The 16,598-nt window shown below is 32.1% G+C and overlaps 2 protein-coding genes across 10 annotated transcripts; one reads left to right on the forward strand and one right to left on the reverse strand.

The window, feature by feature from the left end:
• The first annotated feature begins 373 nt into the window (after positions 1–373).
• Positions 374–1,094, forward strand: LOC131651539 (early nodulin-like protein 7). Its single transcript, XM_058921197.1, has 2 exons — positions 374–571; positions 646–1,094. Exons 1-2 carry the CDS (start codon positions 394–396, stop codon positions 1,092–1,094), a joined length of 627 nt encoding a protein of 208 aa, XP_058777180.1. The 5' UTR covers positions 374–393.
• A 1,667-nt stretch (positions 1,095–2,761) lies between these two features.
• LOC131648417 (ACT domain-containing protein ACR1-like) lies at positions 2,762–5,568 on the reverse strand. 9 transcript variants are annotated; one of them, XR_009298144.1, is made up of 6 exons: positions 5,253–5,568; positions 4,864–4,915; positions 4,606–4,718; positions 4,455–4,500; positions 4,259–4,373; positions 2,762–3,922 (listed from the first exon to the last, which is right to left on the reverse strand). XR_009298144.1 is itself a non-coding variant. In XM_058918178.1 (6 exons), the coding sequence occupies exons 3-6, from the start codon at positions 4,335–4,337 to the stop codon at positions 3,359–3,361; spliced, it is 252 nt and encodes an 83-aa protein (XP_058774161.1). In that variant the 5' UTR covers positions 4,338–4,373; positions 4,455–4,500; positions 4,606–4,852; the 3' UTR covers positions 2,762–3,358. The 9 variants fall into 9 exon arrangements, 1 of the variants encoding a protein (XP_058774161.1); XR_009298141.1 differs by having other exon boundaries at positions 4,606–4,759; XR_009298145.1 differs by having other exon boundaries at positions 5,248–5,568.
• Positions 5,569–16,598: the final 11,030 nt, after the last annotated feature.

The following is a 16,598-nucleotide window of genomic DNA, read 5'->3' on the forward strand; positions in this document are numbered from 1 at the left end:
AAATTTTATTTTAAATGTGAAATATTAATTTTAATTAAAATAATATTAATTTATTATATTATTGATTCCTGTACTAACGTGGAACGCAAAATGAGGTGGCAGTACGAGTTCTCTCCCGCGCAAGCTAGACACGAACATGACTTCCTTAATCTCTTCGAACCAAATAACTACTCCAACATCACTTCCTTAATCTCTTCGAACTCAAATAACCGCCACTATCACAACCCAAACCACGTTGTTCTTATCACCATAGTAATAACCACCCACTTTCTCTCTTATCATCTCTCTATATATATATATATTCTATTCATTCCCTCTCGGTTACATGTTATAACCATTATTATTCATCGAACTTCTCAGAGAGAAAGATCCTTGGAACCATATACCACAAACATGTCTTCCTTTCTATGCATTTTCTTCATCATTTTCTTGGCTGTTACTACTTCTGTTCAATCTGCAAGACAATTTCATGTTGGTGATCATTTCGGTTGGCGTCAACCTGATCAAAACAATGCTGATTTTTACACCAAATGGGCTCGAATTAACCGATTCCAAATTGGAGATTCTCTCGGTATTCTCGACGAATAATGCTTTTTTCTTTCATTATTATTATTCATGAATCTTGAATGCTACGCTAGTAATGAGTTATTATTATTATTATTCATGTTTTTCTTGTTATTGTTTATGTAGTTTTTGAGTACGAGAATGACTCAGTTCTTAGTGTTGAAAAAGAGGATTACATTAACTGTGACACAAGTAAACCAATCACTACTTTCACCAATGGAAAGAGCACTCTTAATCTTGACAGATCTGGACCTTTCTACTTTATTAGTGGAACTGATGATCATTGCAACAATGGCCAAAAATTGCTTGTTGAAGTTATGGCGCCGCATCCGATTCCAGCCTCTCCTCCCACTCCAACCACCATTGCGGTTCCGCCCGAAGGTTCCTCGTCGCCGATGATGGCTCCTTCGAATGCGCCTTATTCATCTGATACCTTGGATCAGGCTACATCATCTTCCTCCATGGTGGTGGTTGCTTCATGTTTTATGTCTACTTTGGTCACATTTGTAATTGTGATAATGTTAGGTTAACTGTTTTTCATTTTGCTGATTTTTCTGAAATTTGAGTTGTTTAGGTTTTAGCGCATTTGAACTATTTTCCATTTTCTACAAGTCTAGGGTCAAGTTGATTTCATTATGGTTCTTGTATTGTATTGAACTATTCATGATCTAATCCTGTCTTTCCCGTTGTTTATTTTTGTTTCTGTGTTAAAGCGTTGCACTAGTTTATATATTATGTGTTCCTGAGATGAACCGTTTGATGTTTCTACTTAATCACAGTATTTTCCATGAATGTAATGATGCATAAGCAACAAATAAGAGTTTTGAAAATCAGAATTCTCAGTTTCCTTTTCAGATTCTGCATTTTTGTCTTGACTCCTCTTTTTTCCATTTCTCAACTTAAATTTCCTCAGCTAGTGTTCAACAAACATCAAAGAAAGTCCCATGAAGATTATTTCTAAAGAGCCACCACCAAGTGCTAATAGCACAACAGATAACCACAGCTATCTGGCAAAACCACCCATGTTTTTGCAACATAGCCAGCTGCCATAAATGCCACAGCAACCCCAATAACTTTGAGAGCAATGATCACTAATATTGTTTGTGATTTTCTTTGAAATGGAATGATACTAACAAGAACAATGACTGCAGATAAAGAAGTGAATAGTGCTATGCTGTTGCTTATTGCAAATACCTTAAAAACTGATGTTTTAAACCTTCCATTGGTTTCCCTTTCATTGGTCCTGTTCTGATTTAATCAAAGCGCAATATAATCCAAACTCAACCCCAAATTAACTATTTGGCTTGGAAGATAGTTACTATATACAGTAATAGAAACCCTATTTTCATTTCTTATTCTTCATTCTCTCTTTCTCTCTTCACTCACTACAGAAAAAAAGGTCTCCTGTCACGACCAGAAAACCGAGGCTATATGCAAAATAACCGTGGTGTAACGCTGAGGCTACGGTTTGGCCACGGAAATCCAACTGTGGAGTATACGGCCGTGGCCTTAAGTAAAGTCCACGGTTTTTTGGTATAGACCACGCCTTTTTTACAACCGTGGCTTTTTTAGGCCACGGTTTAGATAGCTTAATTAAGGCCGCGGTTTGGATTTGCCATGACTACAAAACTGTGGCTATATGATAAAGCCACGGTTTCATTTTAACGTTTATGACACACTATTAGTTCAAGATATAGCCACGGTTTGGTTGCTTTCTAAACCATTTATTTAGCCACGGTTATCATTACATAAATATGTCGTTATATATATATATATATATATAATATATATATATATATATATATATATATATATATATATATATATATATATATATATATATATATATATATATATAGGGAGCATATCAAGTGAGAGCATTTTTAAATGAGAGATGAGAGGAAGGAATAACAACCATTGGATTCATCAAGAAAGAAAATGTTACTACATTAATGAGGCTATTAATTTCTCTTTCTTGATGAATTCAATGGTTGATATTTCTTCCTCTCATCTCTCATTTAAAAATGTTCTCACTTGATATGCTCCCTATATATATATATATATATATATATATATATATATATATATATATATATATATATATATATATATATATATATATATATATATATATATATATATATATATATATATATATATATATATATAATTAACAATAATATTGATGATTAGAATCTAATTAATTACGAGCAAATTAACATTAACGTCAAAAGTAAGTTTTTTTTATAGTGTCGCTAATAAGTTGGATACTAAGTTTTGATGTCATCCCAAATTCAAAACAACCATGGGATTCAAAACAAGAGCTAAATTAAACACAAGTTTCTCTCAAAGAGTCATCCCAAAATAACAACAAAAGTTCTAAGAACTAGCTAGCTAGATGATATAAAACACAACTTCTTAATATTCTTCTTGATCATCTCCTTGTTCTTCTTCCACATTAAAATCAGATCATCACAATTCACTTGACTAAAATACAATTCTTATTGCCTAGTCAAATACCTCAAGCTTATTTTCCCAATACGGACCATATAGATTGCTTCAAATCGGACCAGCCTTAACAACAAATAGAGGAAGTTCTTTGAAAAATTCTGCAATACTGTTAAATACAAGATGTTAAGTAAATAATAGACCAAACCAGTTCCGTTCTGCTTCTTCAATCTGAAAAGATTTATAAACCTTGTGAGTTCAAAACAAAAACTTCAATAACAAATTGACTTTTTCATAGTAGAGTAATGTTTTTGTGTGTACCGTCTCGTTTCCCATTGACGAAATATTAGCCATAAGAAGATGTTTTGTTTCTCCAAACAGATCCATTGCACATGAAAACTATGTACTCATGATTATTAATGAGATCAAAATCTTAGAAAGCTTTAATAGTTTAAACATTTTCAACAACCTTAGGTTTGGCTTTGCGTCCAAATTGTCTCACATCATTACCTGATAAGAGTTCAACTGCCTTTTCCAATGTCACTTCACTTGGCTTCATATTCTGCATACCAATTTAAAGGGGGAATGTCAAGAATTATACCCAATTCAAATTGATGTGCAATTCATAAGTAACACTCATAAATATGTAATTTCCAAATGTAACGAGGACAAAAAAACAGCAGTCTCTAAACTTACATAAGACCCCATGAATTATGCATATCCACAATGCAAACATCTGTACAAAAAAAACTAGTTTCCAATATATTTGTCCTTACAACTGCGGTTATCTGCAGCTCTAGAGGACCACAACACGACACGATAATGGAAGAGACAAAAGATACCTGCTGAATATGATGCACGAGGTTGTTGTCTGTTACCTTGTTTCCAATCTGATCCTTTAAGTGGAACACTGCATGTCCAAAAATAATCTTATCAAATTAATGTGTTAGTTTGTTCTAATTGTTTACATTACATTAATAATATTAACACATTGATAGTTTATAATAGTATTCAAGGTTTTAGAAAACTGTCCGTCAACACGAAAAACGGCTGCGCAAAACGGTATCAAAATGTGTCAATGGTGTTTATAATAAAGAAAAAGTATGGTTAATTCACACAGCAACTATTGAAATCGGTATTACAATATTTGTAGAGACTAAAATCGTGAATGTTTAAGCGACATCAACACGGCGGCTATCATTACTTAAAACCTTTATTATATTGAGGGAGACATACTATTACTGACCATCCATTATCCATCCACCATCAGAAGAAATGTATGATTTGGAAATGATAAGATCAAGATCTGTCAACGCTTGAACCATCTCCAATAGTATCCCATGCTTGTTAGCTCTATCAATCTGTCAACACAAATGAACTATAAAAGCTTAATATTATTCAACTGAAAAGATAATTAAGGCGGTTAATTAATTGCTTCTAACCTTCACCACTGTGCAGTCTCTACATGAATCATTATCTATGCAAACCCTGCACACATATATATGAAACAAGAAACACGGGATGGATTCTGGTCACAAAATATTGGTAAACAAACAATAAACCAATGAGAGATATTGAGTATAGTATCAGAACCTAGGTGGATGGATTCTTTCTATGTGTGACTCAATCTCTCGTTCGATGTGTGGCTGGTAAATACTAATCTCTATATCCTCTACTAAACAATGCTTCAATTTGAGTTATTTTGCCTGATGACAGATGTATGCATGTATCAACAGAGATTCCTTAGCTTCATATATAGTTCAAAACGCGTGGGAAAAGAAAAAGACACATATTAAAACAATTAAGTTATGTATGTATATATATGACGGAAAAAAATATAATGATCTATACCTTAGCTTCACAACTACGGTTTCGTTTTCCCCTTTAGAATCCGTCTTAATCTCTGTAAAAATCAAACAAATTAGGTTAATAAAACATGAAGTTGAACGAAAACTAACATGAATCGAACAAATCGGAAAGAAATTGGAAGAGATAAGTCGCAGAGAAGACGACACTATGGCAGCGGCCTCGATAGAGCTCCTCAAAAGAACACCACCCGACTCCTTTCACTACCCTCAATCCAAATATGGAATCCACATAGACAAACAAACAACATATAAGCCTAAATCTAAAGGGAAAGCAATGAAACCCTAAACGTTCTAACTCAGAAATCGACCTCGAATCACTACCGAAATACAAAATGGAAGCAAGAAACGAAATCAGCGGAAAGGATACCATACGGGAGAGTTGGAGAAATGAAGCTTTCGAACAAATCGATGGCAGCCGCTTGCTTCGACAGCGGTGACAGAGCTGCGCACGGTGTATGAGCTTTGAGGAAGTTTGAGATCCGGTGAGTCTTCTTTCTCCTCTTTCTACTACATTCTGCTTGTTTGTACATGTGTGGCTGCTTTGTTGAGTAGTTGGAAAAAGGATGGAAGTCGAGCTCTTCTCCTTCAAGTTTCAGTAAAAAACTTCAGCCACATTGTTAGGTTTTTGAGAGCTTTAGTGTGAGAGGACATTGAGGGATTCTTTTTGGCACCACTTCGTTAGGGTTTATTCTTCTCCTATGAATGAAATAAAATCCCAATTTTTTTTCTTTTTTAATCTAATCTAAAAAAAATTAGAAAAGAAAATAATTAAAGCGAGGAAAGTTAAAAAGAAAGAGGGAAATTCTGGCGGGTTATATTTTTTGGGCCTGGGGAAGTGAAAATTATAATGCCGCGGTTTTACTATTGCGGCTTAAACTATCTGCAGTTTGTTAACTGTGGCAAATGATGAAAAGGCCACAGTTTCACACTCCGGATTCAATATTTCTAAACATATGTCTACGATTTGAAAACTCTGGCCAAAGCTTGTATGTAGCCACAGTTTTTGAGTTGTGGAAAAATTTAGCGTGGCCATAGACCTTTTTTCTTGTAGTGACTATAAGTGCTTCAAGCAGTAACAAATTGGTATTTAGAACTCCTGTTATATTCTTGATTGTGTTTTCAAGAATTACACGTCAGTGATCGGGTTTCCAGGATCGTGGTTGTTAATCATTTGCTGCAGATATGAATGGTACCAATGACATTCCGAATTCTCTTCTAATTCTAAAAGCAAGAATTAGATCAGATGGAAAAAACAGATGCAATCTCTCTTTGGCTATCATGAAACCTTATAAGTGGTTACTAATGACACTGATCGGTGCATTTTGATGCACATTCTTCTACGATTGTACTTAGACATTTCTCTAGTTTGTTTTATTAATTTTACTATCTTATTGTGTTTTTCGATAAGTTTATTTTTGCCCTTAATCTATTTTCGTATTATATTTTCAACATTAGCGGTTATTTGATACATGTACATTGTTGAGAGCATAACTTGAGTTGCGGGATGGCGTTTTGTGCGTTCTGATATGAATTAGAAAGCTAAGAGAAATAGCTACAAGTTTTGTATTGAAGCCAAAATCTGATTCGGAATGCAGAATTCTCAAATAATTCGTTGAAATTTCAAACTTAAGAAATATTTAGTTTTTGGTCGGTTTTATGTTTTCTGACCCAGTTTGAATTAGAATTGTGAATCCTTATTTTGTTTAAGAGCATTCAGTTGCGGTACTGTTCATTATTCACTATTCACGAGAAAATAATTTGCTTTGAATAATTGTAATAGAAAACTAATCCTCTTATGGTTAATCTACTGTAATCGCGCCTCCGTCATACTTTGAGTTTCATATATTTCCCAATTAATCACGCCTCTCATGTTAATTCAACTTATTTTAGAGTTGATTGATTTATTTCGATGATTGTATGTTCCTATATTTTAATCGCATTTGCTTAATCCGCATTTATGTTATCGTTATTGCTTACTTCATGATGGTTATATCTTGTCCGTCTGCTTAATTTGGAAATTAGGAATATCTATCGTGTAGTATCAATTGTGCTTGTTTAATTGATATTATAATTGAAAAGGGAATAGAATCCGCTTAGCGATTGAGAATTATTTGGATCGATGATTAGTGGGAGACCGAACACACTAGATTAATATGTTAATTGTAATTGTTATTAAACTCGTGTTATCGTTTGTGTTCAGTATAATCGAAAGTCAAGCCCCCCATTGTTCCAATCGGTTGGTTAATTCATACAAGAATCCTTGTAATACGACGCGAGCCATTGTCGCGACTACATTTTTAAAAATTACTTGTTTTGATCTGTGCGCGACAGCGGATCAAATTGGCGTGGTTGCTGGAAATTCTTGTTGTTATTAACTGATTTTAGAGTATTAGGTGTTGCGTTCTTGGTCTCTGGCTCCTTTAGCCCCTTCTTTCTTGCGAATTTGCTGGGCCTTCTGGCCCCTTCCCAAATTCATAATTTTTCTATTTTTTATGAATTTTTTACTATTTTTGTAGTTTCAGAAAATTCAAAAAAAAAATCAAAATTCTTATTTGACTTAATTAAATTAAATTTTATGTTTTTGTATTTTTCTAAATTTAGTTTAATCATATTTCTTTTTTCGATTTGTTTTTGCCTAATAGGGACATTGTTGGCATTCTCGCATTTGTTGTTGCATTGCTACATTAGTTTTGGCTACTAGGTCGTCTGGTTGTTCTGACTTGTTTGATTTTGAACCTGAAATTATGAGAACCTTTCACACACGCCGCAGAGAAAATTGGGCTAGCACTAGTTCACCACCTGTTAAGGATTCTAATTTTCATTCTTTGTTTGTGCATAACTTATTTGATTTTGATTCTAAACTTGCTTTGGATAACATGGCTGAACAAAGAACATTAAGACAACTTGTTGCTCCTGATGTTAATTACAATGGTTTATGTATTAAATATGGTGATGTTGTTGTTCCTTATGGATTGAAATATGGTTTAATACACTTGTTGCCAAGGTTTAGTGGTCTTGCAAGTGAGGATTCACATATGCATCTGAAAGAATTCTAAGTTGTTTGTTCTACACCATTGAGACCTGAAGGAATAACAGAAGATCACATCAAGCTCAGAGCCTTTCCATGCTTGCTATAGGGCGGTGCCAAAGATTAATTATACTATCTTGAGCCGAATTTGTCATGACCTAAAATAATTTGAAGAAAGTCTTCCTAGAGAGATTCTTTCCTGTCTCCAGAGCTAATTCGATCAGAAAAGAAATATGTGGTATTAGACATAACAATGAGTCTTTGGCTGAGTATTGGAAGAAATTCAAACCGTCAGTATACAGTTGCCCTTAGCACCAAATTATCGAGCAATTAATTATTCAGTACTTCTATGAGGGATTTCTACCAATGGATAGAAATATTTTGGATGCTGCTAGTGGTGGAGCACTTGTTGATAAGGCTCCAGCTGCTACCAAAGCCTTGATTGAGAACATGTCACTTAACTCCCAACAGTTCATAACTAGAAATAATTTTGCATATCTGAAAGGAGAGAATGAAAACCAAATTTCTTCTTCCAACAAGGCCATAGAAACCAGACTTGATAAACTCATTACATTAGTCAAATAGTTGGCAGTGAGTAAATCTCAAACAGCAAAGTTGTGTTACTTCTACTGAACACCCAACTGACACGTGTCCTATCATGCAAGATTATTCGGTAACAAAGTTGCCTCAAGCATATGCAGCAGCCGTTTACAATCAAGGAAACAATCAGAAAGGATACAATAATCCTGACCTGTCCACTAACAAATGTCATCCCAATTGGAGGAACCATCCAAACCTTTGATATGGAAACGAACAACCCCCCAACAACAATTAGTGTTACCCCTTCCACAACCGTAGAACATTTCCCAATTAATCACTTCAGCACCTTTTGAACCTTCACTAGAGGATCTTGTCAAGCAAATGACTATCAATAATCTCCAATTTCAGCAACTAATAGATTCTAGTATTCAGAACTTGCTGACACGGATTGGACAACTTGCCACTTCAATGAATGTCATGCATTAAGCCCAAGGATTGAACCTACTTGCAACCCAAACAGTTGTGAATCCAAAAGGCCCCAATGTGAGTGCAATTTCATAAAGATCCAAAAAATTTACAGAACCAGCTCCAAAAAAAAAGTGTTGTGGTTGAACCTGGACCTTCTGTTGTGGTTGAAATTGAAAAAGAAAAAGAGGAGCATGTATCGCCAGTCCCTTTCCCACCAAGAGTAGCTAAAATTAAGAAGATGGATGAAGGAGAGATAGAGATATATAGATAGATAGATAGATAGATAGAGAGAGAGAGAGAGAGAGAGAGAGAGAGAGAGAGAGAGATTTTGGATGTATTCAGAAAGGTTGCGGTGAATATTCTGCTTCTTGATGTGATTAAGCAGGTTCCAAAGTATGCAAAATTTATGAAAGATTTTTGCACACACAAGAGGAGGTTGAAGGGAAACGAGGGAGTTAACTTGGGACGAAACATTTCAGCCCTTATTCATCCTAAACCTTCACCTGAAAAGGCTATTGTTTCATCCCTTAATCAGGCCATTTCACATAAATGAAAGGATCCGAGAACTTTTGTTGTTCCATGTATCATTGGGGATAATAAATTTGAAAATTGCATGTTAGATTTAGGAGCTTCTATTAATTTTATGCCTACTCCTATTTTTAACAATCTTGATTTTGGTCCTTTGCAGCATATAGGTCTTACTATTCAGTTGGCAAACAGGGGAAATGCTCGCCCTGTTGGAGTAGTGGAAGATGTGCTTGTTCAAGTTAATGATTTAATTTTTCCTGCATATTTTTACATCCTTGACATGGAAGGAGAAACAAATTCAAGGTGATCACCAATCATATTGGGCAGACCGTTCATGAAAACGGCGAAAACAGAAATTCATGTTGAAGATGGAACCGTGTCTAGGGAATTTGGTGACATTGTTGCGAAATTTAACATTTTTGATGCTATGAAACATCCCTTGGAAAAGCAATCGGTTTTTCAAATAGAGATGATATCTGAAATTGTTGATGAAATGTATCCTAATTAGTTTTCGACTGATTTTCCATCTTTATTTGGTTTTAATGATATTAACTCATGTAATGGTTGTACTGACACTAACCTTTGTGTTGTATGTGTTGAGATTGATGTTGCCCTGTAGGGTGACATGTTTCCTACCGGTGAAGTTGTTGTCAATGAAGTTGTTTATGCAGCTGAAGCTCTTGACATCCCGGTTTCTTCAAGCTCTCCATCCATTGAACAACCACCTTCCGTAGAGTTGAAATAACTCTCTGAAAATCTGAATTATGCTTATTTAGAGAGTAATGAAAATTTCCCTGTTGTAATTTCTTCTAGCTATGATTTTGATCAAGAAAATAAGATTTTGCATATTTTAAAGAAGCATGAGAAGGCGATTGGATGGACATTGGATGACATCCCAGGTATTAGTCCCTCCATGCGTATGCACGAGATTTTACTTGAGGATGGAGCGAAAAAAGTAAGGCACCCCCAAATGAGGCTTAATCCTTTGATCCTCGATGTTGTGAAGAAAGAGGTAACCAAACTCTTGAAAACATGTATCATATATCCTATTTGTGACAATAAATGGGCAAGCCCAATGCAGGTTGTACCAAAGAAATATGGACTCACAATGGTAAAAAATAAAAAGAATAAACTTTTTCCAACTAGAATTCAGAATAGTTGGAGAGTGTGTATTGATTACATGAGATAGAACTAGGCTACTATAAAGGATCACTTTCCTTTGTCATTCATTGATCGAATGCTTGAACGGCTAGATGGTAAATTACATTATTGTTTTTTTATGGTTTTTCAGGTTACTTTTAGATTCATATTGCACTTAAAGATCAAGAGAAGACCATTTTTACGTGCCCATTCGATACATTTGCTTACAGAAGAATGCATTTTGGTCTATGCAATGCTCCTGTCACTTTCCAGCGATGCATGATTAGCATTTTTGCTGATTTTATTAAAAATTGCATGGAAGTGTTGATGGATGATTTCTCTGTTTATGGTTCTTCATTTGATGCATGTTTGAACACTTTAAATATGATCTTAGAGAGATGCATCGAAATTGACCTTGTTTTAAATTGTGAAAAATGTCATTATGGATGAATATGGAATTGTTTTGGGTTACATAATTTCTGAAAAAAGGAATTCAGTAGACCCTGCTAAGATTGGTGTGATTTATACACTGCCTTACCCATCTTGCATTTGCGTGATTCGTTCTTTTCTTGGTCATGCAGGTTTTTACAGGAGCTTCATAAAGGATTTCATCAAGATAGATCTTCCATTGTCAAACTTGTTGAAGAATAACGTCACTTTCAACTTTGATGATAAATGCAAAAAAGCGTTTGACTTCTTGAAGAAAGCATTGACCTCCGCTCCCATCATCCAACCCCCTGATTGAACCCTCCCTTTTGAGATTACTTGTGATGCTTCTAAATATGTTGTTGGGGCGGTCCTTGTACAAAAAGTTGACAAGGCTTCCCATGTTATTTATTACGATTCTAGGACTTTAGATTCTGTACAGGCTAATTACACCACCACTGAAAAGGAACAGTTAGCTATTGTTCTTGCTCTTGTTAAATTCATATCATATTTTCTAGGTTCCAAGGATGTTGTTTTTACTGACCATGCAACTTTAAAGTACTTGTGGAAGAAGCCATGAGCAAAGCCGATATTGATTCGGGGGATGTTATTGCTCCAAGAGCTTAATGTGGAGATTAAAGATAAAAGTGGATCTGAGAACTTAGTGGCTGATCACTTGATCAGGATAATGAGGGATGAAGATTCACTTTCCATTCAGATGTCTTTCCTGATGAGCAGCTTTTATAGTTACATGGAATAACTCTTTAGTTTGTCGATATTGTTAATTATCTTGTTGCTAGTGTTTTTCCTTTAGGTTCATCTAACCGAGAGGTAAAATAAAAGTGGAACCTCTCTTTTTATTATATTTTTTATTTGTAAATTAAATTATCTAACCCATCGGTTTTTATAATAATCGAGGGATAAGATAATCAAAATTTACGATGAATGCACTCCTTAAATAGATTTTACTGGAATCTCTCTTTTTATTATATTTTTTATTTGTAAATTAAATTATCTAACATGTCGGTTTTTATAATATCTGAGGGATAAGATAATCATAGTTTACTATAAAACCACTCCTTAAATAGATTTTACCCTAATCCTAACTCGTATGCATCATTCTTTGGGATATATGCTTATCATTTCATTTTAGAAGCTTAAAAAAGAAATCTATGATGGATTGCAAGTGCAGAAAAATATTTTCTAATGGTTGGAACAAATATCTCCTTTAGAAGTTGGATACATTAAATCCATATATCATTTTCTAATGTTGGGAATAGGTAACTCCTCACAGCTAAAAAGTTGGATTTGTTGCAATATTGTGTTTTAATATTCTGTGTAAACAATGTAACTTTTAATAAAAAGATTTTGCACCTCGATTTAACTAAAAATTGAGGGGATAATTTAGTGTTAAAATTGAGAATAATTATCACCGTCCTTAATCAAATCTTCGTCATCCATTTCATGACTATCAACGATCAAGGTCTTACCATTAGAGATCTGCGTTGAGCATAAATAACTTACATTATAAAAGCATTCTGAATATCAAAAATTGATAATGAAACATCATGAAGCGCTTGAAACTATCCTCCATTTTAAGGTTTGCAAGAGTGTTTTCCATGAAGAGTTCTCTATGATGGATTGCAAGAGCAGAAAATTATATGGGTTTAAGGTTTGTATTCTTAAATATTTATTTTAGCAAAAAACCATTTATTTATCTAACCCTTTTTTTGTTCATATGAGAATCAAATGCAAGCAAAAGCCATAGAGACTATTATGCACCCATCATTTAATCTTCCCCAGAATTATATGATTTGAAGATCTAAAATATATATCTTGGGGAAACTAATTTTTTCCGTGTAAACAATGTAATTTTCTGGATAAACAATGTTGTTTGTAAATAAATTATTTTATTAATTTTTTGTGTAAACAATGTAACGAGTTTTAATTTAAAAAAAAAAAACTAATTTACCCTTCGGTTTTATTGATAAACCGAGATATATGAAACGCTAGTTTTGTAAATAATGAAAGTGAAGATGATGAGATTTGAACCCATGCGCAAATAATTTTACCCCTCCGTGTTTTAAAATGAAGTTGTTAAATCGTTACTTTTTATAACGACGTTCATTACCTCACTTCTATAGCCGAGGTAAAACGCATTTCGTGTCTGAGGTTAAAAGTATTTTTGTAGTAGTAAATATACAAGTAGCAAATATATGCACATAAGTTTCATCTTAATTAACTATATGATAGCTCTTTGAATTAACTTTCCAACGCATTTGGTTGCGTCTCATTTTGAATTACGAAACTCAATATACACTATTTTTATTTTTACTAAAGATTTCGTGTCAGTTTGTGGTAATCGATTACTAGCCTCAAAAATGGTCTAAAACCCAATTTCATGTCGATAATCGATTACCACAGTACCCAGACCGAAAATACCCAATTTTCTATGACATTTTCACATAAATTTCACTCTTAAACCCAATTTCTTCAACCTAAACTTATCCCAGTTCAATTTTAAACATATTATCATAACTAATCATCCTATACCAATTATTCAACATCTAATTCTTCAATTACCCTTATCATCCATCATTAACATCATAATAGCATCAATTAACAATCATATCAACAACACAATCCAAATTTGGCATCAATTCACCACTTCAATACAATATCAACATAACAATTTCACATGAATTAATAGGACTAAATCATGACATAACAAGATACCACAAGCAATGCACAAAATTCTCGCAACCATGGAAGTTATATCTAAAACATTATAGTCATTGATCACCAAAAACTTATTAGGAGTTAAGGGAAGTCCCCCTATCCTATTGCCAAAATACCAAATATAAAACAATCTCCCCCCTTACCTCAATTATGCCGAAGTTTTTTTGAGTTCTTTTATGATGTGAGATCCTTCATACTAATCAAGTAGGATTTTTCCATGTTATTCTTCTAACATCTAAGTCACAATTCTAAGCATGTTAAACATGCTTTAACACATAAATTGAGACAATTCCACAATAGAACATGCGGAGTTTTCATGGTCAATAAGCATGCTCAAGTAAACACTCCAAAAGAGATAGCAAGCATTCAACACATAAACAAACTATCTAACCCTCCCTTCATGCTTAGTTCCTAATGGTGGTTCTACCCAAGATTAAGAATTCTGATTTTGAGGTCGATGAAGGAGTTGAATTAATGATCAAGCTTCAACCTTGAGTCTTGCTCTTCAAGAAATCAAAAGATTGCAAGCAGCACGTGAAAAAGACGATGAATGATCACAACTTTTCCTCTTCTCCTTTTAACCCCTCTTTCTCTCTCTCTCTCTCTTACCTTCTCTCCACTTCTTCAAATTTTCATATTAGATGAAAGAGAAGATGAAAGAGAAAACAAAATGAAAAATGAGGACTTTCCAAGCCAAAGGATCGTATATGATGGTCTTGCACTTTGACACTTATGCACTCATATTCTCTAATTAGTTTAGGGATTTGATTAGGGTTTTATAATTGTCTCATCAAGAAACTAATCTATTATTAAGAGAACTAGATTGTGACCCGCGCGTTGCGCGGTTATTAATCATAAAATGTTTTTTATTTGAAACTTAAGCTTTTGTGAAATTAAAATTAAAGATTTTAATTCTTTAAAAATTTAATGTATTATTATTCAAATAAAATATAAATTAATAATTTTATTTATTTTAGACAGTGTTAATTATAGAAATTTTTTCTTAAAATATGAAGAGAAAAATTAAATGATAAATTTTTTTGCTAAATCAAGAGATAATCATGATTTTTCTTGCAATTATAATAACTTGTTGACCGAAGAAAAAAAGACATTTTAGGTAGAGAAAAATATTTTCCAATTTACTTCCTTCAATTTTTATGCGATTTCTTTGCCTGTGACACTCTTAATTCGAGTTGTTACACCGGTATTTCATTTTAGATTGTTGTTCTTGTTACAACAATTATCTTCATTTCATTTTAAAAATCTACAAAACACATGAATCTTTAACAAAAATTTAAAGTTGTACGTGAACGTTAACATAGGATTGAATTAGCAAAGTATAAACAATAGATCAACCCTAAAGAGAGAGAAATATTTACCAATTTACTCTCTTTAATGTATATGACATTTATTTTGTATGATACTCTTGATTTTAGTTGTTTAAACTCATATTTCATTGCCAATTGTTCTTGTCATAACAACTATCTTCGTTTCATTTTACAAATCTGCAAAACATACGAATCTTAAACAAAAATTTAAAATTGTATGTGTACATCCACATCAGATTGAAATAGCAAATTATAAAAAAAAAATAGATCAATCCTATAAATTGAAATTAAAATTAAAATCATAGAAAATAGAAAGAAACAATATGAAATCAAATAAAAATAATAATATAAATAACTCTCATAATTTCTTAAATAATGAAGATACATATTATTTGATGGAGAGACTTGTGTTTTTTGTGACAACAGTGAAGACTGAAGATGGTTTTTTTTCTTCATGTCCTTGATGGAGAGACTTGTTGCAGTTTACTATGAATTTCTTTTTTTTTTTTAAATTGAGAACAATATTATGATTTAACTGAGCTATATAAATAGAGATAAATAAAAGATATTGTGATTTAGTAACCGAAAACTAATAACTAATTATTACGTATAAAACTTAATAACGTTTTTATTGAATGCGTTATTTATTTTGTAACATAGAAATTTTGACATTAAAAGAAAAGTGATTTGATTGAATACTATTAATTATTGATAATTAATTTTAATTGATTGTTATACAACAACTGACTTTAAAATTTTGAGAGGTTATCAAATTTAATGATTTTCAATAAATTTGCTGTTTGGCATCCCTATGTTATATCTTGCATCGATTTTTTTTTTATTTCAATGGTTCTGTATAATTTAAATCCTAATATTATCATTTTTTTATTTTTCATAGTGTTGGCTCAATATTATATTATTATTATTTATTTTCATTATGATTATTATAATTAATTTTTTTAAAAACAATTATTATTTTGAGATTTTTAATAGATGTAATTGAATATTATATAATAATAATTATTATTATTCATAACAGTGGTAGTTGGATATTATCTTATTATTAATATTATTATTATAATAATAATAATAATAATTATCATTATTATTATTATATTTTATTATTATAACTGAATACTATAATATTATATATTATTTATATTATTATTAATTGTGGTGAATGAATATTACATTATTATTATTATTATTATTATTATTATTATTATTATTATTATTATTTTGGATTTATTATATTTTAAAAAAATTATAGCCGTGGCTCAATATAATATTATTGTTTTTGTTTTTATAGTTATTATGATTATAATTATTATGATTAATTATTTTCCATAATAGTTTTTATTTATATATTTTTTAATAGTGGTAATTAAATATTATATTATTATTATTTATAATAGTTGTAGATGGATATTATATGATTATTATTATTATTTATTATTTATTATTATTAGCTAAATATTATATTATTATTATATATTATTTATATTATTTTATTATTATTTA

Source organism: Vicia villosa, linkage group LG2 (assembly GCF_029867415.1).
Source record: "Vicia villosa cultivar HV-30 ecotype Madison, WI linkage group LG2, Vvil1.0, whole genome shotgun sequence".
In the NCBI taxonomy this organism is placed as follows: Eukaryota; Viridiplantae; Streptophyta; class Magnoliopsida; order Fabales; family Fabaceae; genus Vicia; species Vicia villosa.

Coding starts and splice junctions, on each gene's coding strand:
- LOC131651539 (XM_058921197.1), top strand. CDS start 394: ATGTCTTCCTTTCTATGCATTTTCTTCATCATTTTCTTGGCTGTTACT. Junction 572..645: donor CCAAATTGGAGATTCTCTCG/GTATTCTCGACG, acceptor GCTAGTAATGAG/TTATTATTATTATTATTCAT.
- LOC131648417 (XM_058918178.1), bottom strand. CDS start 4,337: ATGGTTCAAGCGTTGACAGATCTTGATCTTATCATTTCCAAATCATAC. Junction 3,923..4,258: donor TGGTGGATGGATAATGGATG/GTCAGTAATAGT, acceptor TTGGACATGCAG/TGTTCCACTTAAAGGATCAG. Junction 3,575..3,854: donor TCGTGCATCATATTCAGCAG/GTATCTTTTGTC, acceptor ATTGGTATGCAG/AATATGAAGCCAAGTGAAGT.